The sequence below is a fragment of the Phyllobates terribilis genome, unplaced genomic scaffold (assembly GCF_046119375.1).
Source record: "Phyllobates terribilis strain yellow unplaced genomic scaffold, ASM4611937v1 Scaffold_1__5_contigs__length_1240528914, whole genome shotgun sequence".
In the NCBI taxonomy this organism is placed as follows: domain Eukaryota; kingdom Metazoa; phylum Chordata; class Amphibia; order Anura; family Dendrobatidae; genus Phyllobates; species Phyllobates terribilis.
In genome coordinates, this window is record NW_027362761.1 from 68,386,686 (window position 1) to 68,414,585 (window position 27,900).

The 27,900-nt window shown below is 46.2% G+C and overlaps 1 protein-coding gene across 1 annotated transcript in view; it reads right to left on the reverse strand.

Moving 5' to 3' along the window:
* Nucleotides 1-26,017, reverse strand: part of UGCG (UDP-glucose ceramide glucosyltransferase) — a 47,186-nt gene extending 21,169 nt beyond the window's left edge. The window contains exons 1-2 of the mRNA XM_073663803.1: nucleotides 25,556-26,017; nucleotides 11,701-11,842 (exon numbers count right to left, since the gene is read on the reverse strand). Of these exons, the coding sequence (XP_073519904.1) occupies nucleotides 11,701-11,842; nucleotides 25,556-25,653 (240 nt within the window). The 5' untranslated portion in view covers nucleotides 25,654-26,017. The remainder of the gene's footprint in view (nucleotides 1-11,700; nucleotides 11,843-25,555) is intronic.
* Nucleotides 26,018-27,900: the final 1,883 nt, after the last annotated feature.

Consider the following 27,900-nt stretch of genomic DNA (forward strand, 5'->3'; position numbering starts at 1 on the left):
TCCTGTAGCTGCACTGGCTCCACTCTGGATTTTTTTAGATTTAGAAGCCATCCCAAACTTGTCAAAGAATCCATGACTACTGCTAGCTGGTCTTTGCAGTGGCTGAACGAGTTGCCTATAACCAGTAGATCGTCCAGGTATGGGACTATCAGGATGTTCCTCTCCCTCAGATGAGCCATGACTTCCGACATCACTTTCGTGAAGACTCTGGGGGCTATTGCTAACCCGAAGGGAAGGGCCCCATACTGGAAGTGTCTGATTGTGCCCCTTATTGGTATGGCTACCCTCAGGAATTTCTGGTAGTCCCTGTGAATGGGGACATGGTAGTAGGCGTCTTTTAGGTCTAAGACCGTCATGAAACAGCCTGGAAACAGTAATTTCACACAAGTTTTTATTGACTCCATCTTGAAAGGTTGTATATTTAGAAACTTGTTTAATTTCTTCAGGTTCACGATAGTCCTGAGTGTACCATCCAGTTTTCTCCTGAGGAATAGTGGGGAGTAAAACCCCTCGCCTGCTTCCTGAGCTGGGACCTCCTGCAGGACTGCTCTGTCCACTAGGTCTAGGACTTCCTGTTCTAGAGCCAACTGTTCTACCGCTGAGGACCTTACGGGGGTTACTGTGAAATTTCCTCGGGGAGTGGAGAGGAACTGGAGTTTTAGCCCAGATCTTATCAGGCCCAAAATCCAGCCCACATTTGAAATCTTTTCCCAGGCTGGGAGGAAATGGAGCAGCCTTCCCCCCACCTGGGGCTGCGTTTCATTGGGCGGGCTTCTTGCTGTCACTAAGGGGCCTGTTGAACATAAACCCCTTGGCTTTCTTCTGTCTCCTATCTTCCCACCTGTCCTGATCTTTGGGGGGCCTCTTTCGCATGAATTTTTTGCTCCGAAAACCCTTCCTGAATGATGAACCGGAGAGGACCGGGAATCGTTTTTTGTCATCCCCGGCTTTATCCAGGATGTCATCCAGGGGAGGTCCGAACAAAAATTCTCCTTCACACGGGATGGAGCACAGTTTGGATTTCGTTTGGAGGTCGCCTGGCCAGTATTTGAGCCATAGGGCCCGTCTAGCTGCATTTGAAAAACTCCCTGCTCTGGCTGCCAGTCTGACGGAGTCGGCTGAGGCGTCTGCCAGAAAAGCCGCTGCGCCTTTCATCACAGGGATGGTCCCTATAATATCCTCCCTTGAAGCCTTGTCTTTTAGCTGAGATTCCAGCTGGTCCAGCCAAACTATCAAGGATCTGGCTGTGCAAGTGGCTGCCACTGCCGGTTTTAACCCCCCCCCTGCCGCTTCCCAGGCTCCTTTCAGAAAGGAGTCCGCTTTTTTGTCCATAGGGTCTTTAAGTACCCCCATGTCTTCAAACGGCAGGGAATATTTTTTAGAGGCTTTGGCTACCGCCCCGTCAATTTTTGGCGCTTTATTCCAGAAAGAGCATACAGGGTCCTCAAAGGGGTATTTCCTTTTTGGGGTCAACAACCCTTTTCTCTCTGGCTTCTTCCATTCTCTCTTAATCAGGTCGTGAACCTGATCATTAAGAGGGAAGGATCTCTTTCTTTTCTGACCTAAGCCACTGAACATTATGTCTTGGATGGACTTTTTGGGATGAGGGTCTACAAACCCCATGGTGGCCCTAACTGCTTTGATTAAGCTATCTGTTCCGTCTATAGGGAAACAGTTACGACCACCGTCCTCTGAAGATGAGGAAGCAGATGATGAACAGGATGATTCAGACCCCGCAACTTCCTCATCTGATTTACTAGACTGACTCCAGGGAAAGGTGCCTAGTTTTTTTATGCTTCTTCCCCCCCTTTTGGAGGGATTTGAAGGTATCTTCGACTTGTGATTTTATCATCAGGGATCTGAGCTCGGTAGCAAACTTAGGGGTCTCCTCACAGATGGTTTGCTCGATGCATGAGCTACATAGTCTCTTTTGCCATGTGGTGGGTAGATCTGCTGCGCAAAGTGCGCAGGCCCTGTTTTTAAACTTCCCCGTGCTCTTCCTTCCCTAAGAAGAAAAGAGAGGGGGGAGGGTCCAAATTACAAGTGAACTTTCACGAAGATCACTTACCGCCTATACGAAAGAGAGCGAGGGAATACCGCATTCGAAGAAGAACCTGCTCTGGTAGCTGGGTCTTTCGCCGAGGCTGATGCCGTGCCGGAATCTTTGCCACGCTGAGAAGACCTGCCGGACCGACCGCTTCCTCAGTCACCTTGATTATGTTGACGCGGAGGGCCGTTGGAAGGTCCTTTCGTACGTTTCCTCTGAGGCGATGGTGATAGAGATGGTGAGTGGGGGCGCAGGGACTGCACCTCCTGGGGCTCCTGGTCACTCATACTGCTGATTTTCACGTATGCCAGGAAGCATTTTCCCTTTGCTTCCCTAGCAATTTAAGCTATGCAGGTGACCGCCCCCTCCCCCTCCAACACCGCTGTGGGGAGCACCCCCCTCTGGCCAGGACACCGCTGTGTCCTCCATGTTAGGCCTTTCCCGCGCGCGTTTGAATTCGCCGTTCCTGCGGCCGCGTCACTTCCGGGCGCCTCCCGCGTCACTTCCGGCGCGAGGGGGAGCGTCGGTGAGCGCGCGCACCCGCCCAAACGCCGAATCGCTATCCGGCAAGCATGCGGGGCGCGCGCTGCACAAGGCCCAGACCCTGACCCAGGGCTCAGGCCAACCCGAGCCCTGAGCCTTCTATACTTACCGCCTGGGCCCGACGCCACAGGAGACCGCGGCTTGCTTCGCGTCTCCCTGCCACCCTAGAGGCCCGCTGACCCCAGCTGTGGCGCTTCAGGACACCGCACCAGCCGAGGCAGGGAACCCCCGCTGCCTGAGCCGGACTGGTCGGGCCTGGTAAGTAAAATCTTCTTTCTTCAGGATTTCATCCGTAGGTCCCTGTCAAGGACAGGAAACCAACTGATGCAGGAGAGAGGTGCCGCCCTTTTTATCTGTAGGTTTCCTGTCCTTGAAGGGCGGATCCCCTCTCTCCGTGGTGCCGTCATGGGGAAAGAGAAAAAGTATCGGGTCAATTACAAAAGTTCATCTCAATACTTTGTTATATATCCTTTGTTGGCAATGACAGAGGTCAAACGTTTTCTGTAAGTCTTCACAGGGTTGGCACACACTGTTGCTGGTATGTTTGCCCATTCCCCATGCAGATCTCCTCTAGAGCAGTGATGTTTTGGGGCTGTCGCAGGGTAACAGGGACTTTCAACTCCCTCCAAAGGTTTTCTATAGGGTTTAGATCTGGCTAGGCCACTCCAGGACCTTGAAATGCTTCTTACTAAGCCACGCCTTTGCTGCCCTGGCGGTGTGCTTGGGTTCATTGTCATGCTGAAAGACCCAGCCACGTTTCATCTTCAATGCCCTTGCTGATGGAAGGAGGCTTGCACTCAAAATCTCATGATACATGGCCCCATTCATTCTTTCATGTACACGGATCAGTCGTCCTGGTCCCTTGGCAAAGAAACAGCCCCAAAGCAAGATGTTGCCACCACCATGCTTCACAGTAGGTATGGTATTCTTGGGAAGCAACTGAGCATTCTTTCTCCTCTAAACACGACGAGTTGTGTTTCTACCAAACAGTTCTACTTTGGTTTTATCTGACCATATGACATTCTCCCAATACTCTTCTGGATCATCCAAATGCTCTGTAGCAAACTTCAGACGGGCCCAGACATGTAATGGCTTAAGCAGGGGACACGTCTGGCACTGCAGGATCCGAGTCCCTGGCTGCGTAGTGTGTTACTGATGATAGCCTGTGTAACGTTGATCCCAGCTCTCTGCAGGTCATTCACTAGGTCCCCCCCGTGTGGTTCTGGGATTTTTGCTCACCGTTCTTGAGATCATTTTGCCCCACAGGGTGAGATCTTGTGTGGAGCCCCAGATCGAGGGAGATTATCAGTGGTCTTGTAGGTCTTCCATTTTCTAATTATTGCTCCCACAGTTGATTTCTTCACACCAAGCTGCTTGCCTATTGCAGATTCAGTCTTCACAGCCTTGTGCAGGGCTATAATTTTGTTTCTGGTGTCCTTCCACAGCTCTTTGGTCTTTACCATAGTGGAGTTTGGAGTGTGACTCTGAGGTTGCGGACAGGTGTCTTTTTTTACTGATCACAAGTTCAAACAGGTGCCAGTAATACATGTAATGAGTGGAGGACAGAAGAAGACGTTACAGGTCTGTGAGCCAGAATTCTTGGTTGTTTGTAATTGTCCAAATACTTATTTTCTAACAAAATTTGAAAAAAATGTCTTTCCAAATCAGACAATGTGATTTTCAGGATTTGTTTTCTCATTTTGTCTCTCATAGTTGAGGTCTACCTATGATGTCAATTACAGGCCTCTCTCATCTTTTTAAGTGGGAGAACTTGCACAATTGGTGGCTGACTAAATACTTTTTTTTCCCCACTGTACATACATACATTATAATATGTACTATACATATATGTGCCACGAGATCAGGTCCCCACACATATGACCAAGTAAATATAAAGTGGCCAACCCCTTTAAAGTACCTTGGCAGAAGTGAGAGTTTGGTACTGGGACACAGATAGCAGTATCCCACGTGTGTAATATGGACCTTGTAATGCTCTCAGTGCCAGACACTGGACTAGGTATTGTATTACTGTAACCTTAACGTTTCAATATTGAAGCAAAAAATGCCTGGTAGAACTTTGACATGGTTGTCAGCTTTGAGCACTTGCCTAATCAATAGCATACTTTAAGCAGATCATTAGAGATATGCAACATAACTCTTCAGTAATGCAAATTTCAAACGAAACAATATAAGGTGTAGGACCGGGTTTGACTTCGAGACAAACCCTTAAATACAAGGTTACACACTACAAGGGTAGGTCCGCAGTGGTTGGATTAGCTGTGGAGAATTCTGGAGCAAACAATATGCAAGTCAAACCCAAACCAAACTGTATGAATTTTGGGGCAGACAAATTAAAAGTTTGATCATGCTAAATAGCACTATACTTACCAATCCTGTGCCAAGGCTTCTTTCAGATCATTTATGACTAGGGTTGAGCGAGTATGTTCTGTCCGAGTATGCTCGGGTCGAGATCAGAGTATTTACAGCTGCTCGGTGATATGGTTGAATCGCTCCCGTGTGCATGATTTGCAACTGTTTGACAGCTTTATTACATGTGAGGAATGTCTATTTCTTACACATTCCTCACATATAATAAAGCTGTCAAACAGTTGCAAATCATGCTCACGGGAGCGATTCAACCATATCACCGAGCAGCTATAAATACTCGGAGCTCGGCCCGAGCATACTCGGCAAAAGGGTTAATAGAACATACTCGCTCAACACTATTTATGACCATGATCATTACTAGCTGCTAGCAGGAAACTAAAGAAGCCTCGGCATGGGATTATTCTGGTATACTGTTTTTTTTTTATAGGATTTTAAAACATTTTATTGCATATTTTTTACTTCTCTACTGTCAATGGGGAAAACTAGCAATATACTGGTCCATTGAGATTTGGCAAACTAATCCATTTTTCTTACACAGTAGTTCCTTGTGCAAATCCACAGTATTCTCGTCCTGGGTGAATCTACCCTAAAAGAGAGGAATCCTGGTAGAATATCATATGGGAAGTACAGTGGACGGTAAACGGATCATGATGAGCCTTGTGTAGAGGCGGCCTATTTATGAAATATTAAGGCTATGTGCCCACGTTGCATTTATGAAGCAGAAAATTTCTGCTGCATAAATGCAAGTCCTCTCCCGGAAAAACGCATGCGGAATTCCGCACGCGTTTATCGCGCTTTTTTCGCGCGTTTATCACGCGTTTTCCACATGCGGAATTGCCTTGCGTTTTTTATGCATTGAACAAAGGCAATTCTGCTTGCGGAAACGCAAAATTAAATGACATGCTGCGGATTTTTGAACGCAGCATAAACGCTGCGGAAAAATCCGCAGCATGTGCATAGAACTTGCGGAATCCCATTGGGGACCATGGGGTGCGTGTTACCAAGCGTTTTACAAGCGTTTCCGCTGCGGAAATTCCGCATCAAAAACGCTTGAAAAATGCTACGTGGGCACACAGCCTAAGAAACGACAAGTAAGAGCTTCAAAACACAACTGGGAGCAGTGTTGTAATAAATGTTGCAAAAGTAGCTATAAAACATTCATATAGGAGTTAGAAAATAGCAACACTATACAAGGGAGCAAATCCAAAGTGCTCGCATATAATCTCCTTGTTATCCTCCCTTCCTGCTGCAGTCTATAAATATTCCATATAAGAATGATGTGTGAAAATTACAGCTGATGTCAAGGTAAGTCATTACCTCGGTGCTAAGGAAACTCATGTGGGGCCTAACCAGAGAGCCGGTGAGCTCATCCCTATTACATAGTGTGCGACAACCTCCGTAACCTGTCCAACCTGTTACCTCCACAAAGAGCAGGTGAAACAGAGACCAATGTATGTGTTATACTCCGTGCATGGCAACACTTCCCTGTGCTAGCCAATATAATAATGGTCTACAAACCCTGGGGATGTGGCAGCCCTTTTTCAGAATGACCCCTTGCTGTACAAGACCATTTCTTTGAAAAAGCAACCTTAAAAAGGGGATTATCCCACGAACAAAGTTCAATTTAACCAATACATCTTGGAATAATTTCCACAATTGGATATGTTTAAATATAATGTTCCTGTGCTGAGATAATCTTATAAATGTGCCCCTGCTGTGTACTGTGTAATGGTTGTGTCTGACCCACACAGCTCCTGGACGGGGGGGGGAGCAAAAGACTACAGACATTACAGCAGGGGATCACAGCCGATTCTTTTTGTGAGGTAAAATATTTCCCTGCCCGTTTTTAAAATAGGTTTTGCCTCACAGAAAGAATCATCTGTGATGCTGTCCTGTCTGTATACTCTTTTGCTTCCTCCCCTGCCCAGGAGATGTGGCATGGTCAGACAATGTTCCTGCATAGTCAGACACAGCCACTGGAGTATACTTACCAGTCGCTGTCTTCAGCTCTTCCCAGCACCACTCCTGTCAGTCTCCAGCAGATTGTGACCTGCCACTCCAATGTTGCTGGGCAAGCCGGAGGTCACAAATTAAAGAGGCTCTCAGACTTATATTGAGAGATAGCGACCATTACAGAAGTTGTGATCACAAAACGGCAGCGCAGAACCAGAGTGGCACCGGGAAGAGCTGAAGACGGCTGCTGGTAAATATAATACTAAAGTCAGGGAACTTGGATTAGTAGCACCACTCTGGCACTGAAATAAAAAACTCTGGAGTGTGGCTTTAAATGAGAAGGGTCATTAATTGTCATTAAACAAAAATAAGCTCATAAACCAAGATCCACAACTATTTATTCTGTATCCGAAATATCTATATTTACCAAAAAAACACCAATGGAGAAGCTATGGCCTTTATATTATCCTGTGCAGAGGAATTCCTAAAACCACAGTGAGAGCGAGAAGACTTATAAAACAGGGAGGGAAGAAATCACCTTTCTGCCACCCTCTGCTAGAGATCAATAAACCTGATTTATTGTGCCACAGCATTTATACATGAATATGGATTTCATGTCAAAAACAAGGTTGAGCTGTAAAATACATCTTCACACACTGACACTGCCCGCTGACATACATGCTGAGGCTTAAGCAAGAGAACGTTAGAAAAAGCATCAACTGTGCAATTTTAGAAATCTTTTCCAATTTAATGCATTCATCAGTATACAAAATAATAATTAACAACCCTTGATCTGAAATAAACAAGCTTAAAAAAATGCATTAACGACCGATCTACATGCCGATATAGAACGTGGCCTTACTATCACTATGGGCATCTAATGCTTTGTTCTCTGCACATGATTATGGGTTAGCAGCATTATTAGCTGCTTAGCAGCAGAGCATGGCAACGAGCAATAATGCCAGCTAGGAGGTGTGAAACCAGAAAATCAGATAATCTTTCAATGAATGAATGCATGGGTGGCCACATAGAATAGCAGTTGCAATTGAAATACAATCAGACGAGATTATATCATATGGCTGACAGACTTATGACGGGAAATAACAGGCACAGTCAACAGCTCGGCGTATGAAACAGCATTTTACATAGCTAAGGCTATGGTCATATCCAAGTTGGTGGCTCCATAGTTAAACCAAGTTCACAAGACCACTGTCCATAAAAAAAAAACACAACAACAACAAAAAAAAAAAAAAAAAAAAAATTCCATACACATAGCATCCAGTTTTTATGGATAATTTGCAATTCTGTAACATATTAATCTGTAAATGGTCTTGTAAATTATTAATAGCTGCCGAGTAAGAAAACGGACTGCACACAGATAAAAAAAATTGGCAGAGTTTTCTGGATAAAACTCTAGTGATTTTTTTATATTGTTGTGCAATCCTGGCCTTAATGTAATGAATGTCACAGCATGGGGAGATACTCTTCCCATCAGAAAAGATGGACCCCCCCCCCAAGCAGAACCTGACAGACTTAAAAGGATTATTCGGGACTATTTTAGAACAAGCATGTAGCTGGAAACTACCTGCCTGCTGCAGATCTCTGCTAGATCAGAGCAGTCACAAACCGCTCCTTCTGGCAATTCTGAGGCTTCTGCCGACATCATGCAGCCGATTCTCTTCTGCTCTGTTCACGGATTGTTACAGCAGATGTCATACTGACTGACAGCCAGCTCCCCGGTGCCTAACTGTGGGAAGCTGGCTGTCAGGATGACGCTGGTTGTCACATCTGATAGAGCAGCTCGGAAGTAGAGTAGCTGCTCTGTCGACGTGAAGCAGAATTGCCAGCAGGAGCGGTCTGTGACTGCTAAGCCAGCGCAAGGTAGAAGAGTTAGGTAGTTAGCAACTACCTGCCTGTTAGTTCTTAGGCCCATAGCAAAAAAAATATAAGCTAGTCCAGGATGACCCCTTAAAGGGAACCGGTCACCTGAAAAAAGAACACTATCTGCTGGTTAATAGAGTTGTGAACCTGCCTGGCGCCTGCACTTAGTCCTACGCTGCCAGGAGGAAATGAGCTTTATTCCCCTGACCAGCATTCGGGTTCCAGTTTTAGGGGAGAGGCCGGCGCGGGTTCAATCAGTGCAATATGAGAGTGGCAGCTGTAACAGCGCACCCCGCACTGTCTGACAGCCAACCCTAATGCTATATACAGAGTGGCGACTGAACCCGCGCTGGCACTTCCCCTATGACTGGAATCCAAACACGGCCAGGAGGAATAGAAGATCATTTCCTCCTGGCAGTGTGGGTCTAAGTGCCAGCGCCAGGCAGGCTCACAACACTATTAACCCGCAGATTAACCCCATATCTGCATGTTAATGTTTTTTTTTTTTGTTTGTTTGTTTTTTCCCCCCACTTGACAGGTTCTCTCTAAATTCTATGGCAATTGGGTTTTCAGTCGCCAGATCGAGCGCTGGATTGTGGTTTCCATATGACAGAAACCAAAGCAGTCATTTAGAAAGTGATGTCTGGTGTTATCTGTCAGCTGTCAGTTTGCAGGCTCTCCTTATGGGGTATCCATGGAACAGTAAAAGTCTTCTATCTTCCAGTTTGTTTCTTCTGGAATTAATCTGTTCCCTAAAAGAAACATAGCCCGAGGCTGCACACTCAGATTGTCTAGCTCATGATATTGGATCACTCTTACTGGGATTTTGTTTTTCTTTATGTACTCATTTTAACCTTCACTGCAGAATGCATAAGTTCCGCTGGTGCTGAAATGTATTTTCTTCCCGGCGGTTCCTAGCCTTGTTGCCCTACATATACCATACAAGTAGGATCGGCTTCTACAGTAGGCACCTTTTATTTTCATTATTCAGCAGACAGACAAGACATGCCGTCTCAGCAAAGCAATACTTCTTAAGTACTTAGTGGAGGTTTAGTAACGCAGGAGAATCAAGGTAACGTAAAGTGCTGCAATGTATGCAGAGACGGGCAAACGACCCAAGGATGGCAGGGAGAGAACATTTCATTTGTGGGATCTAAAACTTCTAGAGATGACTTTAGATTAGGTCTTCACATGTGAAAAGGTCTACTAACTATGGCCATTTCCTGCATAGATATAATAGGTCAATCATGATCAGCTCATAGGACCGTATACTGTAAATGGAAAGCAAAAAAACCTTCCAACGCCGGAAACAAATTGCTCCCAATGCATAAAGACTAACTCAGACAGAAACTAGAATGGCTGCCCACAACACCATCACACCACATCCCTAATGCTCCAACACACACGGTAAAAATGGAAGGTGCTATCTGACTGGCCGCACTAGATTTTATATGCGAGGCTTACAGTCTGTGATGGTCCCATAGGTTTGTTTGTAAATAGAAAAACTTACAGACGTGTTCTTTATAGTGACCAATTAATGTCTATAAAAAAACATAACGCTGAGGCTCATTGTATGACTGTACAATAAGGCTCTGATCAATTCTCTGTCCTGTCACCTCTACAAAGGATAAAGAAATGTAACCTTATCTTCACTATTGATTTCAGAAGCCAGCCAAAGTCAATCAGTGCAATATTAGAATGTTAAAATAGTTAATAGCAAATGTGTTGATTGTAAATTATAGCTACTCTGACTTTTGGCAGAACAGAAAACTAGAACTCTAATGAAAGTATATTGGCTTCTAGATACAGAAGAAGTATTGCTAGAGTAAGGTGCGGTTAGAATATTTACCTGCTCGATGGCTCAAAGGGAATCAGTCACCAGCTTTATGCTTTACAAGCAGAGGGAACCATGAAATAAGGACAGAGACCCTGATTCAAGTGGTGTGACACTTAGGCCATGTTCACACATAATGGTTGTTTTTACGTTCATTTTCTGCAGCAAAACCTGATCTCTTGCCAGGAGGTTGTTCGGGATTTTTGTTGCATTTTTTCACTGTCCTTTTATCTCTTATGCATGTACATAAAGTTCAGTAGAAAAAAAACCTCATTCTGGTTAATGCACCAAATACCTGCGTTTGTTTTTTTCAGGTTTTTTTTTTTTTTTTTTTTTTTTAACCACCCATTACTTCCTATGGGTGAAAAAACGTTGGAAAAAAAAGCACCAAAAACACTGAAAAGTGCTCTATTTTCCAAAAAAACATGAAAGGACCAAAATCCTGAAAAAAAAAAAAAACGTGTGAACTAAGAATTCTGGAATCTCAGACTTTGCCGGTACTGCAAAACGCAGCTGAAAATGTGCATAAAAATCTGCAGAAAAAAATCCATGATGTGTGAACATAGCCTTACTGGGCTCCTTGCTGTAGCTTTGATAATATAACTGCTTTATACAGACCATTGATTGCTTTCTGTCTGCACTGTACATTGGTAGATTAGATTTCTGCCTATGCAGAGTGTAGACAGTGATGGACTTGTCAGATTCAGAGCTTATGAACATTGTGGACTACATAACAGAAGCTCATCACCAAGAGGACTAGCAGTGCTGCAAGAGATAAATGATTTTATCAAAACTACAGCACAAAAACGCAGAAAGTGATCGAGTACGGGAAACAGGGTCTCTACAAGAAATGTTGGAAAACTGACCAATACTACAGTTTTTTAGATATATTTACTATTAGAGGTAAAAAGTGCTTTCTTATATTTAAAGTTAAAAGGCAAAAAAGCTACATTTTATGGAAGTAAGCAGGTAAAAGGAAAGAAAACGTGACAGTTAAGTGAATTAGACAACTTCTACAAAACCTTAGTCTATTAGGAAATGACTGCATACGTACCTTTGGATAGTCCAATTCAAAGAAAGTTTCTAGGTTGTTGATGAGATTGGGGTCAACACCCTTTAGTGGTTTAAGAAGGGAAACGCCAGGAAGCTTGCTGTAAGGCTGCTTGTCAGATGCCTTCTTGTTGAGGTGTAGCCGCCTGAAATAAAAAGAGGTTTGTGAATTATTTATGGACATGATCAAGTTGTACCCATTCCATCAGGACCAAAGTACAGGTGTTCAGCTGCACGTGTGATGCTTAATACACATTACATGTCTAGCAGTGTATAGACACTGCAGGCACATTCCTACAACTACAGGGTCATGATAAAGATACTGATAATTAGTTCCATATCAAAGTGCACCAACAGGGTCCAACAAGTGCATTTTTCACAATATAAAAATTTACAGCACTTTTACATGCAACGCATGTCAGCAGGTTATCATGACATCCATATCGTTTTTGACATGTCAGGTTGCAATAATTGTGAAACATATGAACATTGTGGATAAGGTTACCCCCGTAGTCACTGTTCCACTGTACGGAGCCTTTGAGGCTTTTTTGCAGTACAATGGACCATGTCACATTACTCAGTATAAACACTAAGCAGAGAAAATCCACCACAGATTTTGCTGCAAAACTACAGCAATCGCCACTACAAATCTGCATCAAAAATCACATAAGTTATACGTGCAGAACGGTCATGGATTTTACTGCACAGTTTGTATGCATTGCAAAGAGTGAAGATCTGAAGCACAAATTAAATGGATTTAAAAATTGCACCACAGATCAAGAGATTTTTTTCTGGATTGTGTGGATGGGATTTGATCCATAAACCTGGGTGTGCATTACACTGCAGATATTTCACCTAGAAATATCTAACAGCGCATCTGTCCCGCGTGAAGGTACTCTCATAAAATCAGTGACAGAGGTACATTATGATCCCATTGCAGTCTAAAGGCAATTTATTATGGATTCATTCAACACAGACATTGAGAGACCTTAAAGGGGTTCTCCAGGAACAAAAAAAAGGTAAAAATAAAAAAAATGTTATAATAAATATCCTTAAGTAGCAAAGAGAAGTCATTTTACTTCCCTAATCATCAGTCCAAGAAAATGGCTGTTCACACTGCTGTCTACCGTCCTCCTGATCTAATACTGGAGATGCTAGGGGTGTAAGGTAAGAAGAGGCTGCAAACACTGCTGTCCTCCCCCTCTCTATATGATCTAATACTCAAAATACCAGGGAAGAGAAGGTTGTAAGAGGCTACTCACAAGGTAGTCTACTGTGTCTTTCTAATCTAATACTGGATGTACCAGGGGCATTGTGTAAGAAGAGGCTGTTCACATTGCTGTCCACCCTGTATTTCTGATCTAATGCTGGAGGTAACAGAGGAGCAGAGGTAAAGAGGACGCTCACACTGCTGTCCTCCCTGTATTTCTGATATAACACTGGAGATACCAGGGGTGTTCGGTAAAAAGAGGCTGTGTACACTGATGTCCACCCAGTATTTCTGATCTAATACCATGGGTGTGAGGTAAGAGGAGACAGCTAAGGGTATGCGAACACGGTCCGGATTTGCTGTGGGTTTGATGCTGTGGACTTATGCAGCGTCAAACCCGCAGCAGCCAGACGTTACAGCACAGTGGATGGGATTTCTAGAAATCTCATGCCCACTATGCGTATCAGACACCCTACAAAAACACTTGACCATGCAAGCATTGACTCTCCCCTTGAGCAGGTGCTAAACGCTCGTCGGGGTTGTCCTTTCCGGTGGTGGTCAGCATTCACACGTGTCCAGATGGGCCAGTCCTTGCTGGCACACTGTATATTCTCCTGGACTTAGGGAGTTTCTCTACTTGCATGGTCAAGTGTTTGTAGGGTGTCAGATTCTGCAGGGTCTCATGATGAGAATTCCTGTATGGGACTTAATACGGTTGGACACCAACATATTGTCACTTTTTTGGATCTAGTATAATCTGATATTACCAATTCTGACAGATACTTATAGGGGCATGAGTGCAATAGACAGCGTGTATTATGGGTGCATTTATAGTCCCTCCTTTGTCCTTCTATGAACTAGAATATGTGTGTCCTATTTTGGAGCTGTATGGACACTATTTTTTGGACCACTTAATTCTAATTGTCACATTAATTTATATCTTCATCCACTGCACATTGTTCTATAATCTTTTAAAGAGTAGTTTACTAAAATGATTTTTTGGTTTTATAAGACCTACATGTGGTGCATCAGGGGCTTTTGCAATTGAATATAGGGTTAAATACAGAGCTGTTAACTGCAGATATTCACAGGATCCCTCATATTGACATTCTAGGACAAGCTTCTGTCAAGTGAAATAAGGTTGTGACCATTCAAATTTACTTTAGGAAAATACCTCCCTAACCAATGGGAGTGTGATTTATTTTTATGATGATTATTTTTTTATCATTTTAAAATGTATATATTACAGTTTTAAAAAGGAAAAGTAACAGCTTCACATTGCCAACTGGTCAAGAACATATGTTACTCCCTTCTTTAAGGCCTCATTCACGCGTCAGTATTTTGCATCAGTATTTATATGCCAAAACCAGGTGTGGAACTCAGAGAAAACTTATAAATTAAAACAGTGACACCAAATCTGTTTTTTAGGAGACACTATTGGTTTTGGCATACAAATACTGACGAAATACAGATCAAAAACAAGGATGTGTAACTAAACACTTAGACGATAAGGCCGTCCATACTTCATCACTGAAATCTATGTTCAGTAACCCAACAGCTCTGAAGGAAGCAATCTGATGTATGCATTACCACTTGGGACCTATATTCCAGTGTATATGAGAGCATGCTGCTGTGCAAGCAAAACTTGTCAGGAAGTGAGCGGCTTCAGCAAAAGTGTGACTATGCAACATAATTGTACGTTAAACACATAAAACTGAAATGCATTATTGTAAGTGCATGGGTCATTAATATTGGATATTCTGTTACAAGTGCATGGGTCATTAACATACAGCACTGAGTGGGTAGACCATCACAATCATACAGAGATCAATCTGGAAGCTACACTCAGTCTAATAGCATTCATCCAGACACCAGAACTGACAGTTCTTCATCACCTTCCAACCATCTAAGGACTTATTATGAGCCCTTCTAGGCTCCTGCCTAAGGTAGCACACAAATAATTAATCGCGGCGCTGGGACTTTAAAGGAACACTCAAATTAAAAGCAAGAAAGAATACAGCCCGCAGGTGAAAATGCCACATCTGAATGTACTTGTGCTGATATGCAGTATGTGAATACTCCCTAAGGGCATGCGAAAGATTTTGATTTCTTTTTGCAGCTTTTGGGTGTGGGTTCCGTACTAAAGATCTGCAAGTGAACGGTGTTATGCAAAATCTCCACTGCATAAAAGGTGATCTTTCACCATAGTTTTAACTTCTGTTCTCGTAAATACTGAATATTCCAAACGAAATTCCATCTGTAACACAAGTGCCAGAGAACCGGCAAGCTACGTCCAGACCTATAGGGTATCTTCATATGTAGAATTTGCATCAAACTTTGGGGGGGGGGGAAAAAAAAAAAAAAAAAAAGAGCGATCAAGCAGGTCACAGAAGACGACCAGAAAAGCGCTGAGAACAGAAGACCACGACTGATATGTATTTTACTATGGCCAGGGAACTTTGTCACAATGGTAAAACAATCCTACAGTGCACCCGCTGCTGTATTTCATGTGTCTTTCCTCTTGGAAAAAAAAAAAACAGCAACAATTTGTGTGTGTGATCTGCAGTTCCTCTCAAAATATGACTACTGAATCAATTGAAGCAGAAAAAAAAAAATTTATAAAGCTACAACATCAGGGTGAACATAACCTTAGCATTGTTCATCCTGAGAATTTCTACATTCCTTCATAAATGTCTTCCAGTTGGAATCTTTGTAAGGAGCTTTTCTCAGTGCACCCAATTGGTTACACAAAACGTCTAAAGATGTCACAAGGACAGAAAATAAAAGGACTTGTTTTCTACTTAAATATCTGTAACCAATCTCTAGCATGCGACTTCTGTTCTTACAAGCAGGAAGTATTCCCATAACCGCATCTACCCTTCTCTTGTTAATTGGGTATCTTCTGATTGCGTGTGGGGGTCAATTTATATAGAGAAGCGCTTCTCTAGAAAAGTTCTATACAAACTGTAGAAATGTAAGAAGTGTATATCCTTTTGGAATCCTTGGAGACAGCCATTTTTCTGTTGGCTTTTGTTTTTTCCTTGCCTTTCATGAGCCATAACCCATTTTATTTTCCTTCTACAGACATATGAAGGATTTTTTTTGCAGGACGTGTTATACTTTTGAATAACTCTTTAAAAAAAAAAAAAAAAAAAAAAGCAATGGGTCTCCTTCGCTGTACTCTTTCTGCCATATCGTTTTGATTTTTGGATGACAGGCTGGTAACGTGTTTTTTGCGGGCGAGCAGTAATTTTTATTATTGGTACCATTTTGGGTCCATACGACATTTTCTCTCTTTTTACTCAATTTTTTTTTTTAGACAACGCAGCTCAAAGACAGGGCTACATGGGAGTATTCACCAGCTGCCATGACAACCCATCAGCACTTTATAATGGCTTTTGTCTGTTCCCCATTCAAAACGGGATTTGGACGTATGTGCTGATGGGGCCATAGATTATAATGGTGCCAGCAGAGCAAACATGCACTCTGACGTGCATCATTTTCAGGCGTACACACCTACTGGAAGCGGACACTCAGATGTAGTAGACTGCAGTAAGCGTACACGCCGAAAATGATGCACGACAAATTATGGTGCCGACAGATTGAATACGTGCTATGGCCCCCTTCTGCTCATACGCTTGGATCCCGTTATGCAAGGCTTCAACCGTAAGCCCCAACGGGACCAAAAAAAGGGTGCCAAAGCAGTGTGAAAGCACCTTTAAAGGCTGCTGTAACAATTGAAGCTATCTCCAATCATAAGACTTAAGCCACATTCACACCTTCAGTATTTGGTAAGTTTTTTACCTTAGTATTTGTAAGTCAAAACCAGGGGAGGGTGATAAATACAGAAATGGTGACGTGTTTCTATTATACTTTTCCTCTGATCGTTCCACTCCTGGTTTTGGCTTACAAATAATGAGGTAAAACGCCGAGGTAAAACGCCGAGGTAAAACGCGGCCTTACTCTTGGGTGCCAGCACATACACCATAAAATGTACACTGGATGCCACCAAAAGGATTAAAAAAATACTTCCTTTGAAAATCCACGTCAGAATGGCTGTGTAATGCTTTTTGAAACTTTTCCTAACTGATGGTAGAACGAGTCCAGCTCTATCTAACAGGTGGAAACCAGACCTGATATTTATGTCATTTAAAGCATGTTCCCACCTACTAACAGGCATGCCATTCTTTGTTCCAGCACGCAAAACATTTGTTTCGGCATGTAGGAGGAATGTCTTCTTGTCCAGTAGAAGAAGCCTCATTACAAAGTGCGCCCCAGTGGGTGGATGTGAACAAGCCGCTCAATAAGTCAGGTCACTACAAATCCATCAGGATCCAATCATCAAATGTCATACAAAAGCCTAATCTTAGGATACGCATGACACAAATATAGATTTTGACTCCATCTTGGACACGTTTGTTTCCTTTAGCAGATAAGGTTCTTTCAACGAAAATAAAGGACTGAGCACCCTGAAAACCAATGTGGCTGGTCATATTTGGGCAATGGTCAGGTGAATCACTCACATGTGATCCATTGTGTCCTCATCTCCCATCAGGTGACCCTCATACATAATCAGACTATTGCAGGGCTCGACAAACCCAGGCGCCTGGTCGCCAGTGGCGCCTAGAAAATGTTGCCTGGTGCTTGAGGAGTTGAGAAGAAAAAAAAATACTCTCAATCCAATCCCACCTCCTGCACGGAGTCATCCAATCGGAGGAAGCAGGGACAGTATCGCTCAGGCCGCCTTCTCCACTTTGCTCCGCCCCCCTTATGCTCCAGAACTGGACAGGGAGAGTTGGGTTACGGGGGAAGCAGGGCCGGCGTCAGCACCCGGCGTACCCGGGCAAGTGCAGAGGGGCCCAGCCGCCCACTCACTGTCGGGGCCGGGCCCACACACCCACCCGCCCACTCACTCACTGTCGGGGCCGGGCCCACACACCCACCCGCCCACTCACTGTCGGGGCCCTGGCCGCTTCCTCGGCACCTGTTCAGGGACGCAGGCGCTGCTTGATTGCCGGCACTTCCCCCAGACATGGCCGCGCGCTGTCCGGCTGTGTCTGCTAGTAATGACACGGCAGGGTCGACGGCACTGCACCTTTAATTGTGCTTGTGTGTCGCTCCTGCCGCGTCATTACTAGCAGACACAGCCGCACAGCGCGCGGCCATGTCTGGGGGAGTGCCGGCAATCAAACACCGTCGGAGCGGAGGTCCTGCACAGATGGAGGGGGAGGGGCCCGGACCCGACCGCAAGTGGGCCCCTCTGATGTTCCAGGGCCATGAAGTCTGTGACACGCCGGGGGCCCTGCACTGCCCCATACCCGAGGAGCTGCTGGACAGGACACTGGACCGGGGACAGGTGAGTGAGGCTTCCCCAATCCCCATATTAAAAATATTAGTAATGGGTCTGTGTGAGTGCATGTATGTGAATGTCAGTGTATATGACTGTGTATATATATTTGTCTGTTTTATCTATGTGTATGTCTGTATGTGCGCATATGTCTGCGTACCGTGTGCGCGACGGGCATATGTCTGCGTACCGTGTGCGCGACGGGCATATGTCTGCGTACCGTGTGCGCGACGGGCATATGTCTGCGTACCGTGTGCGCGACGGGCATATGTCTGCGTACCGTGTGCGCGACGGGCATATGTCTGCGTACCGTGTGCGCGACGGGCATATGTCTGCGTACCGTGTGCGCGACGGGCATATGTCTGCGTACCGTGTGCGCGACGGGCATATGTCTGCGTACCGTGTGCGCGACGGGCATATGTCTGCGTACCGTGTGCGCGACGGGCATATGTCTGCGTATGTGAAGGATGAGGGGGCAGGCTGGGCCATGTGTAATATATATTATATATATATATATTTCTCCGCCGTATCTGTGCATCATGAATCGTGTATGTGTTAAAAGGGCCCAGAAAAACCTGGAGCCGGCCCTGGAGGGGGAAGGATCGCTGTGGCCGGGGGCCCGTTCTCATCTCCCGCTACCTGTGTAAGTACATACAAAGGCCGTGCTCCCCGGGGAGACGCCGTGTGTGAGGGGGTCTATATGTACAGTTTGTCAACAAAAAAAATTCTGGCTCCTAAATTTTTTGGCTGGCTCCTAGATTCTGAACAACTTTGTCGACCCCTGGACTATTGGTCGATTTAACTTGTATGGTTTTGTTCACACAAGTCACCTTTTAATGTGTTTTTCCTTTCAGAATACACCTGTCTTATGGCTCTGTTTTAAACAGTAATCATGAAGCACAGCTGGATCCATTGCACAAACGCCCCTGGCAGGTTCAATAGGTCCCAACCACTAGTATTGGCAGTCGTTGGAAAGAAATAGCGCTGCCTCTGAAGAGCATGGAGAAAGTAAGTCATCATCTTGCCCATACCACCCAATCAGGGATCAGCTTTCATTCTGTAAACTGCTCTGGTAAAATGAAAGCTGCCCAGTAATTGGTTGCCCAGAGGGTCCACATTTTAGATAAGAGGTAAAAAGCCATGTATATGAATGGAGCATGTCATTTTATGATAATTTAAGTGCATTTTCAAGTGTATTTGGACAATTCTGTGTAAATTTCTTCCAAGTGTGTGTTTTTAGCTTCTTACAGCCCTTAAAAGGGAACCTGTCACATCCTAGTTGCTATGTACACTGCCTCCATTGCGTTGTTAGTGATGCAATGTGCATCACTAACAAGCTGTTTTCATGAAAATCGGTGGTAGTATAATGATTTATAACATTTTATATACTTTGTCGTACCTGTTCGTATTCAGTCATAGGGGTGTGATTCTCTCATTCAATCATGGGCGGGCGCCGCATTCAGCTAGCGCCGCTCATGACATTTGAATACCGCTGCTGGCAAGCGCTAGGTTTGTGGGGCGCATTTGCACACGTCGGGCCGCTGGTCCGGCGCGTGCGCAGTGAGGCTGTGTGATTACCGGCTTCAGTGCGCACGTGCTGTGACCTGTGGCAGTCACTGTTGCAGTGTTACTGCGCATGCGGTGACCACAAGATACAATGACTGTGCGGGAGCCACTGGTCACAGCGCGTGCGCACTGAAGCCGGTCATCACACAGCCTCACTGCGCACCCGCCGGACCAGCAGCCCGATGTGTGCAAATGAGCCCCACAAACCTAGCGCTTGCCAGCAGCAGTATTCAAATGTCATGGGTGGCGCTAGCTGAATGCTGCACCACCCATAACTGAATCTGAGAATCTCACCCCTATGACTGAATACAGCAGGTAAGACAAAGTATATAAAACGTTATAACATCATTATACTACTACAGATTTTCCTGAAAACAGCTTGTTAGTGATGCACATTGCATCACTAACAATGCTATGGGGGCAGTGTACATAGCAACTAGGATGTGACAGGTTCCCTTTTAAGGGAACCAATCACCATGAAAATGCAGTCCAATCTGCAGGCACCATGTTATAGAGCTGGAGGAGCTGAGTAGACTGATATAGTTTTATGAGAAAATGTTCAGTATAACCTGAGTTTTAATCATTTAAAACTATGCTCTTTCTGGCTTTTTGGTCAAGTGGATGGTCCCATCAGTGACCTCTGTATGCACACTATGGCCAAGTTCAGACAGTCGTACTAAAACTCGAGCCAGTTATGTCCAAAAATTGTAGATGTGACTAACTCCTAGCACTCTTCTACATAGCGGTGGCACATTAACAATAATGGGTGAATTTACTCCCAATGTGCAGTCTGTGGCGCACACATGCGTATATTACGCTCGTCTGAACAAGCCCTTATACAAGGAAAGCTGTCAGTCACTAATAGGACTGACAATCCTAGAGGAAAAAAAAATAATCACAGGTTATACTGAATGTTTCCTCCCAAAACTATATATCAGTCGACTTCGCTCACCCTGTTCTAACATGGTGCCTGCAGAATGGACTGCATTTTTATGGTGACTGGTTTATTACAAAAAAAAATAATAATAATACAGCATTTAAAAAAATGCTATTATCATTTACCTAAAATATAGCCAAGATCTCTTATCAGAATGAGGGGGAGAAAAACTCTTTAGCAAATATTTTCCCACGTATACAGAAGATTTCTACGGCCAGTGGGCACCGCCATGTGTACACTACAAACCTCATGTGTATTGGTGCATGCAAGATGCTGATTAATCAGACAGCCGATACCGAGGGAAAACCAATGAGCTGGAACAAAACACTTTAACGACAAGGTAGAAGTTGCATGTAGGTTTAAGAGCAGAGGGCAAATACCTTCAACTGTCTGGACTATTTCCGAAATCTTAACTGCAGCTGAAAGCCAATGGTTAATCAGTTCTGCAATCCTACACCTACAGACGGGCAGAGGAAACCCATCTAAAAAGCTGACGGTGATAGGAAAAGCATTTCAAGGAAATGATGCCGAGCCCAAGTGAATAAGAATGAAGCAACAGTTTTCATAACCCTTCTCAGCCAAAATAGCAAAGTGACATGGATAATCCCATTATCTGTGCCGCTGATCCCTTGAGATGCCAACAAGTCATGGGTGACCAGAACAGCTGTGGCTTACGCACCCCCAGCTACAGGTGCCATCCCTGAATACTGCTGACAATACCACAAGAGTCACCCTTCTTAATTACATTAGGTGGAAGACTCCATGGTGACCAGGCCCTGCCCCGATTCTGTGCCATGACAATACACCTGAGTACTGAACATAGTAAGTGTATATCAGGAAGCCCACTGTCACTACACGATCCACTGTACATGTTAGATCTTGGCAACGGGAGGATGGAGCATTCACCAAGGAAATCATCCCGCCTTATGCCTCAAAATCCACATAAATAAAACTGAGTGAGCAGATCTGTAGCTGCTAAACAATTCTGCTCCATTTCTTTGTTAATTTCACTAGATGGATCATTGCTTGCAAGGACTTTCTGCATGGTCACCCAGTCATACATCCCTTACCCTCATCTTGTTGCACATCTAGTAATATCGTAAAGGCACAGATAAACCCTCCAAGTACTGGTGACAGTTTGATTTGAAGGATTAATGCACATTATAGGACTGGCGGCATCATAGTGATGCCAGGTCTCCTGGCACTTTTTAATATTATAGAATGTCAGTGGTTCTTTCTGTTTTTTTCTGCAAGTTCCACTTTCTACAAAAACTTCTCACTATAAGGGCGTCCGTGCAACATGGTTCAAGAACGGACCACAAAGCACAGACTGGCAGTGGGACTTCTTACCAGCCCATGACAGCATCATACAATTCTATGAGGATGGGTCAGGAGACCCGCAGCCAGTCCTTGCTCAGACATCTGCATGAGCCCTTACTGCCCCATGCAGACAAGTGTATAAATCAGACAGCACACTGACAACCCATGTTATTTAATAGTGCTGTACAGAGGAAGGATTTCTCTCTCAATCCAAGTATCGGTGAAAAAAAAAATGGGAGTATGTACTACTTTCTTAAAAATCTTGGATGTGGCCCCCCATTCAAGTCTATGAAGCGTAAAAAGAAATACTCAGATCCCACACAGATCATCAGGTGGGCATTCGACGTTTGCGGACAGATTTCTATTATATAGAAATCCAAATTGGATCATGTACATATTGTAATGTAGTTGTATGAAATGATGGTGATCACACCGAGCCGCCACATGGAGGTAAAAAACAAACAAAAATTAGACAAGTTTTTCTGGATGAATTGCGGACAATTTTTCATATGCTCATCTGCAGCCGACCTTTGACAGATTTCTAGACACGTCAAGTGAATGGCAGTCGCCCAGAAGGTAACCAAACAGGGAATGACTGGGACAAGTATGACATGGTCGCGGCGAGGGGATCCAACTCACACATGAACAATACTAGTGTGCCAAGGATCCCAAAACTTGGAGAAAAGATGTGATGCTGACAAAGCAAGATGAGGAATACCACCCTACGAGGCTGAAAGGACATTGCTAAACTGATCCAAAAACCATAACAGCACAAGAGGAAGATCCACGGCTCTAAACATAAGAAGCACAAGAGGAGAGGTCTGTAGAGGACACACAGCCATTACCTGGGTCAGATCACACAGGGACTAAAGAGATGGGTACGTGTGCCATGTCAGTACCAGCCTCTGCCAACCCACATCAAATGATCTGTGGATGCAGCACAAAGGTTAATGATCTTATTGTAGCAACAATCACCGATTCAGGGCACAAAGGCTAAAAGTTAATGGTACATTATCTCAGAAGACGATAATGAGCAAAACTGGAGCAGTCCGCAGTTTAGCCGGCATCACATCCGAGATTCACCAATGAGGGGCCTCATCTATTCTGCACCAAATATACACAGCACATGGGGGTAGCATATGCCCAAAGCCGAGGCTGGAGGACGCTATTCATGGCTAGTCTGGGTGAGAAACTAGGTGAGCGCCACTAGCACCTGCCAACCCCACTCAGGAAGGGAAAGTATAGGCAGCATATGAAAGGGGTAGCTACCTAGTGATTAGGGCTAGGCAGAATATTAGGAGAGTGGCATCAGGTGCATGTCTGGGGTGACAACAGCCTCTCTTAGAGAATATCTAGGGCTATAAATGGAAGTACAAAGCTGGGAAAAAAAAACAAAAAACAGGCCTAGATCTTCTGCTTGTAGAGTACTTGAGCAGACACTTGAAATGTCAATAGCAGCAGCATGACAGAAAGAAGATGCCCCCTCCCCCTTCCGGAAGCTGCCTCTTCCTCCGGCTATGCTAAAATAATCCATACCATGCAGAGGAGCCCACCTTCCAATGTCCACACGGCATACATACATACAAATACCCATACATATATGACACGTACATATATGTAGCTGGGACGAGCACATATGTGGCCCATAGCGAACATATATGCACACACACTCATATATACACAAATGTATGTTGCTCAGATGTGCACATATATGTAGCCAATAGCACAAATACACAAATGTAGCCCATAGTGAACCTATATACAGCCTATAACACACGTGCCATAGAGTGCACACATAGATCTCCTACAGCTCAGGCCACCTGTCCACACACACACATGTGCAGCCCCTAATAACACATACATTGACCTACAGCCCAGCCCCATCGCCCTGTGCACACACACACACACACACACACATGTGCAGCCCCTAATAACACATACATTGACCTCCTACAGCCCAGCCCCATCGCTCCGGCCACCTGTGCGCACACACATGTGCAGCCCCTAATAACACATACATTGACCTCCTACAGCCCAGCCCCATCGCTCCGGCCACCTGTGCGCACACACATGTGCAGCCCCTAATAACACATACATTGACCTCCTACAGCCCAGCCCCATCGCTCCGGCCACCTGTGCGCACACACACATGTGCAGCCCCTAATAACACATACATTGACCTCCTACAGCCCAGCCCCATCGCTCCGGCCACCTGTGCGCACACACATGTGCAGCCCCTAATAACACATACATTGACCTCCTACAGCCCAGCCCCATCGCTCAGGCCACCTGTGCGCACACACATGTGCAGCCCCTAATAACACATACATTGACCTCCTACAGCTCAGCCCCATCGCTCCGGCCACCTAAGCGCACACACATGTGCAGCCCCTAATAACACATACATTGACCTCCTACAGCTCAGCCCCATCGCTCCGGCCACCTAAGCGCACACACATGTGCAGCCCCTAATAACACATACATTGACCTCCTACAGCTCAGCCCCATCGCTCCGGCCACCTAAGCGCACACACATGTGCAGCCCCTAATAACACATACATTGACCTCCTACAGCCCAGCCCCATCGCCCTGTGCACACACACATGTGCAGCCCCTAATAACACATAGATTGACCTCCTACAGCCCAGCCCCATCGCTCCGGCCACCTGTGCGCACACACATGTGCAGCCCCTAATAACACATACATTGACCTCCTACAGCCCAGCCCCATCGCTCCGGCCACCTAAGCGCACACACATGTGCAGCCCCTAATAACACATACATTGACCTCCTACAGCCCAGCCCCATCGCCCTGTGCACACACACATGTGCAGCCCCTAATAACACATAGATTGACCTCCTACAGCCCAGCCCCATCGCTCCGGCCACCTGTGCGCACACACATGTGCAGCCCCTAATAACACATACATTGACCTCCTACAGCCCAGCCCCATCGCCCTGTGCACACACACATGTGCAGCCCCTAATAACACATACATTGACCTCCTACAGCCCAGCCCCATCGCTCCGGCCACCTGTGCGCACACACATGTGCAGCCCCTAATAACACATACATTGACCTCCTACAGCCCAGCCCCATCGCCCTGTGCACACACACATGTGCAGCCCCTAATAACACATACATTGACCTCCTACAGCCCAGCCCCATCGCTCCGGCCACCTGTGCACACACACATGTGCAGCCCCTAATAACACATACATTGACCTCCTACAGCTCAGCCCCATCGCTCCGGCCACCTAAGCGCACAATGCATTCATACAGCGCACTCCAGGAGCTGAGAGGCTGGGCGGCCGGATCCCCACGGCGCCAGCACTGCTCCCCACCTGGGAGCCCTTGTCTCCGGTGACGGCAAGGCCGGACCGCAGCTCTCACCCCCGCCTGGCATGTGACTACCTGAGCCCGTGTGAGCAGAGGCCAGGCAGACCCCGGCACACATACCCCGGAGCAGGGTACTTACGTGTATATGATAGATAAGAAATGCATGAACCATAGCACGAAGAAAAGGATGACGCCGAAGATAGCGAGACCTTGTAGGGCCAGATCCAGGACGGCCATAACGGGGCGAGCACTCCGAGTGTATCCTCCTGTGTATAACGGGCGCGGGGCAGTGAGGGCAGCAGTCCGCGGCGAGTGTCAGTACTGTGTCACCCCACACGACATGGACGCGGCAGAGCTGGTGACTAATCGCGGTGTTAAAGGGTCCAGCCGAGAGGCGCGTGCAGCTTCAGTGCATTGAGTGGCCTCTACCGGCGATCTGTCCAGTGCTCCGCTGCTCAATGTGATGATCCAGAGATGACTGACACCGGCACCAGAGGAGCACTCCAGTTCTACCACCCTTCTCAGCCAAACGCATAGCCACGCCCCCTCTGTTACCACGCCCACCCATGTCCGGCTCGTTCGCTCACAGAACGCCACCGTCGTGCTAAACACTCCATAGTGTCCTGCTCCAAGGACACGCCCCGCACCGCACTGTGACCACGCCCCTCCGCAGGCCCTCCTTCTAGGTAGCAGGTAGGCGGGGCGGGACCACAACCTTGCTGAAACTGCCGGGTGCAGTGACGTCATGAGAGAGAGAGAGAGAAAGAGGCGGTGCCGGAAAGTGTGTAACTGTGGAACGTGTACGGCGAGCGTGTCGTCATCCTCCTAGGGAGATGCTGAGCGCTGCTGCTGTCAGTGGTCACAAGACTGGAAATTCTACTTCAGGAGAATGGCGCTTTGTGTCTATGCAGTGACATTCTGAGGAGGGTTAGTGTCGCGTGCTCATGCACGTCCCAGGGGTCCTGTTATTACAGGGGGACGACACGTCCCAGGGTCCTGTTATTACAGGGGGACGGGCACGTCCCAGGGTCCTGTTATTACAGGGAGACGGCACGTCCCAGGGGTCCTGTTATTACAGGGAGACGGCACGTCCCAGGGTCCTGTTATTACAGGGGGACGGGCACGTCCCAGGGTCCTGTTATTACAGGGGGATGGGCACGTCCCAGGGTCCTGTTATTACAGGGAGACGGCACGTCCTAGTGGTCCTGTTATTACAGGGGGACGGCACGTCCCAGGGTCCTGTTATTACAGGGGGACGGCACGTCCCAGGGTCCTGTTATTACAGGGGGACGGGCACGTCCCAGGGTCCTGTTATTACAGGGAGACGGCACGTCCCAGTGTCCTGTTATTACAGGGGGACGGGCACGTCCCAGGGGTCCTGTTATTACAGGGGGACGGGCACGTCCCAGGGGTCCTGTTATTACAGGGGGACGGCACGTCCTAGTGGTCCTGTTATTACTGTGGGACTGCACGTCCTAGTGGTCCTGTTATTACAGGGGGACGGCACGTCCCAGGGTCCTGTTATTACAGGGGGACGGCACGTCCCAGGGTCCTGTTATTACAGGGGGACGGGCACGTCCCAGGGTCCTGTTATTACAGGGAGACGGCACGTCCTAGTGGTCCTGTTATTACAGGGGGACGGGCACGTCCCAGGGGTCCTGTTATTACAGGGGGATGGCACGTCCTAGTGGTCCTGTTATTACTGTGGGACTGCACGTCCTAGTGGTCACCTGCCAATAATAGTGGGACTGCACATCCTAGTGGTTCTTTCACTAATAGTGAGACTGCACATCCCAGTGGTCCCCCCAGTAATAGTGAGACTGCACATCCCAGTGGTCCCCCCAGTAATAGTGGGACTGCACATCCTAGTGGTGACCCCTTCGTAATAGTGGGATGGAATGTCTTTGCAGTCCAATTATTATAGTGGGACTGCACATCCTATTGGTCATATTATAACAATGGGACTGCACATTCTAGTGCTCCCCTAATTACAGTGGGACTGCACATCCTCTTGATGCCCCCCCAGTAGTAGTGGGACTGCACGTCCTAGTGGTCCCCTAAGTACAGTGGGACTGCACGTCCTAGTGGTCCCCCCAGTAATAATAGGACTGCACATCCTCATTGCTCCCTAATTACAGTGGGACTGCACATCCTAGTGGTCTCCAAATTATAGTGTGCACCAACTATATAGTGATACAACAGTGCTTAAGTGCCACCTCTAGGCTGAGTTTCTGCAGTTTCCCTGCCAGAGCAGCCACAGGATCCATAATGGATCAAAAAAGGTATGGGCCAGTGTTAAGGTCATGATGGAGTTGGGACTATGGGCACTAACCAGGTCCCTAAAACTAGGGGCACCGTAATATATCCCTGTCCCCCGGATAACTCCTGCAGGTGGAGACGCCGGAGTCACGTGCCTTGATATGCTCCTATATCAACCCTGATCTGTCCCCTTCCCCACCCAGGGTAGTGGGAAGGTGAAGTGTA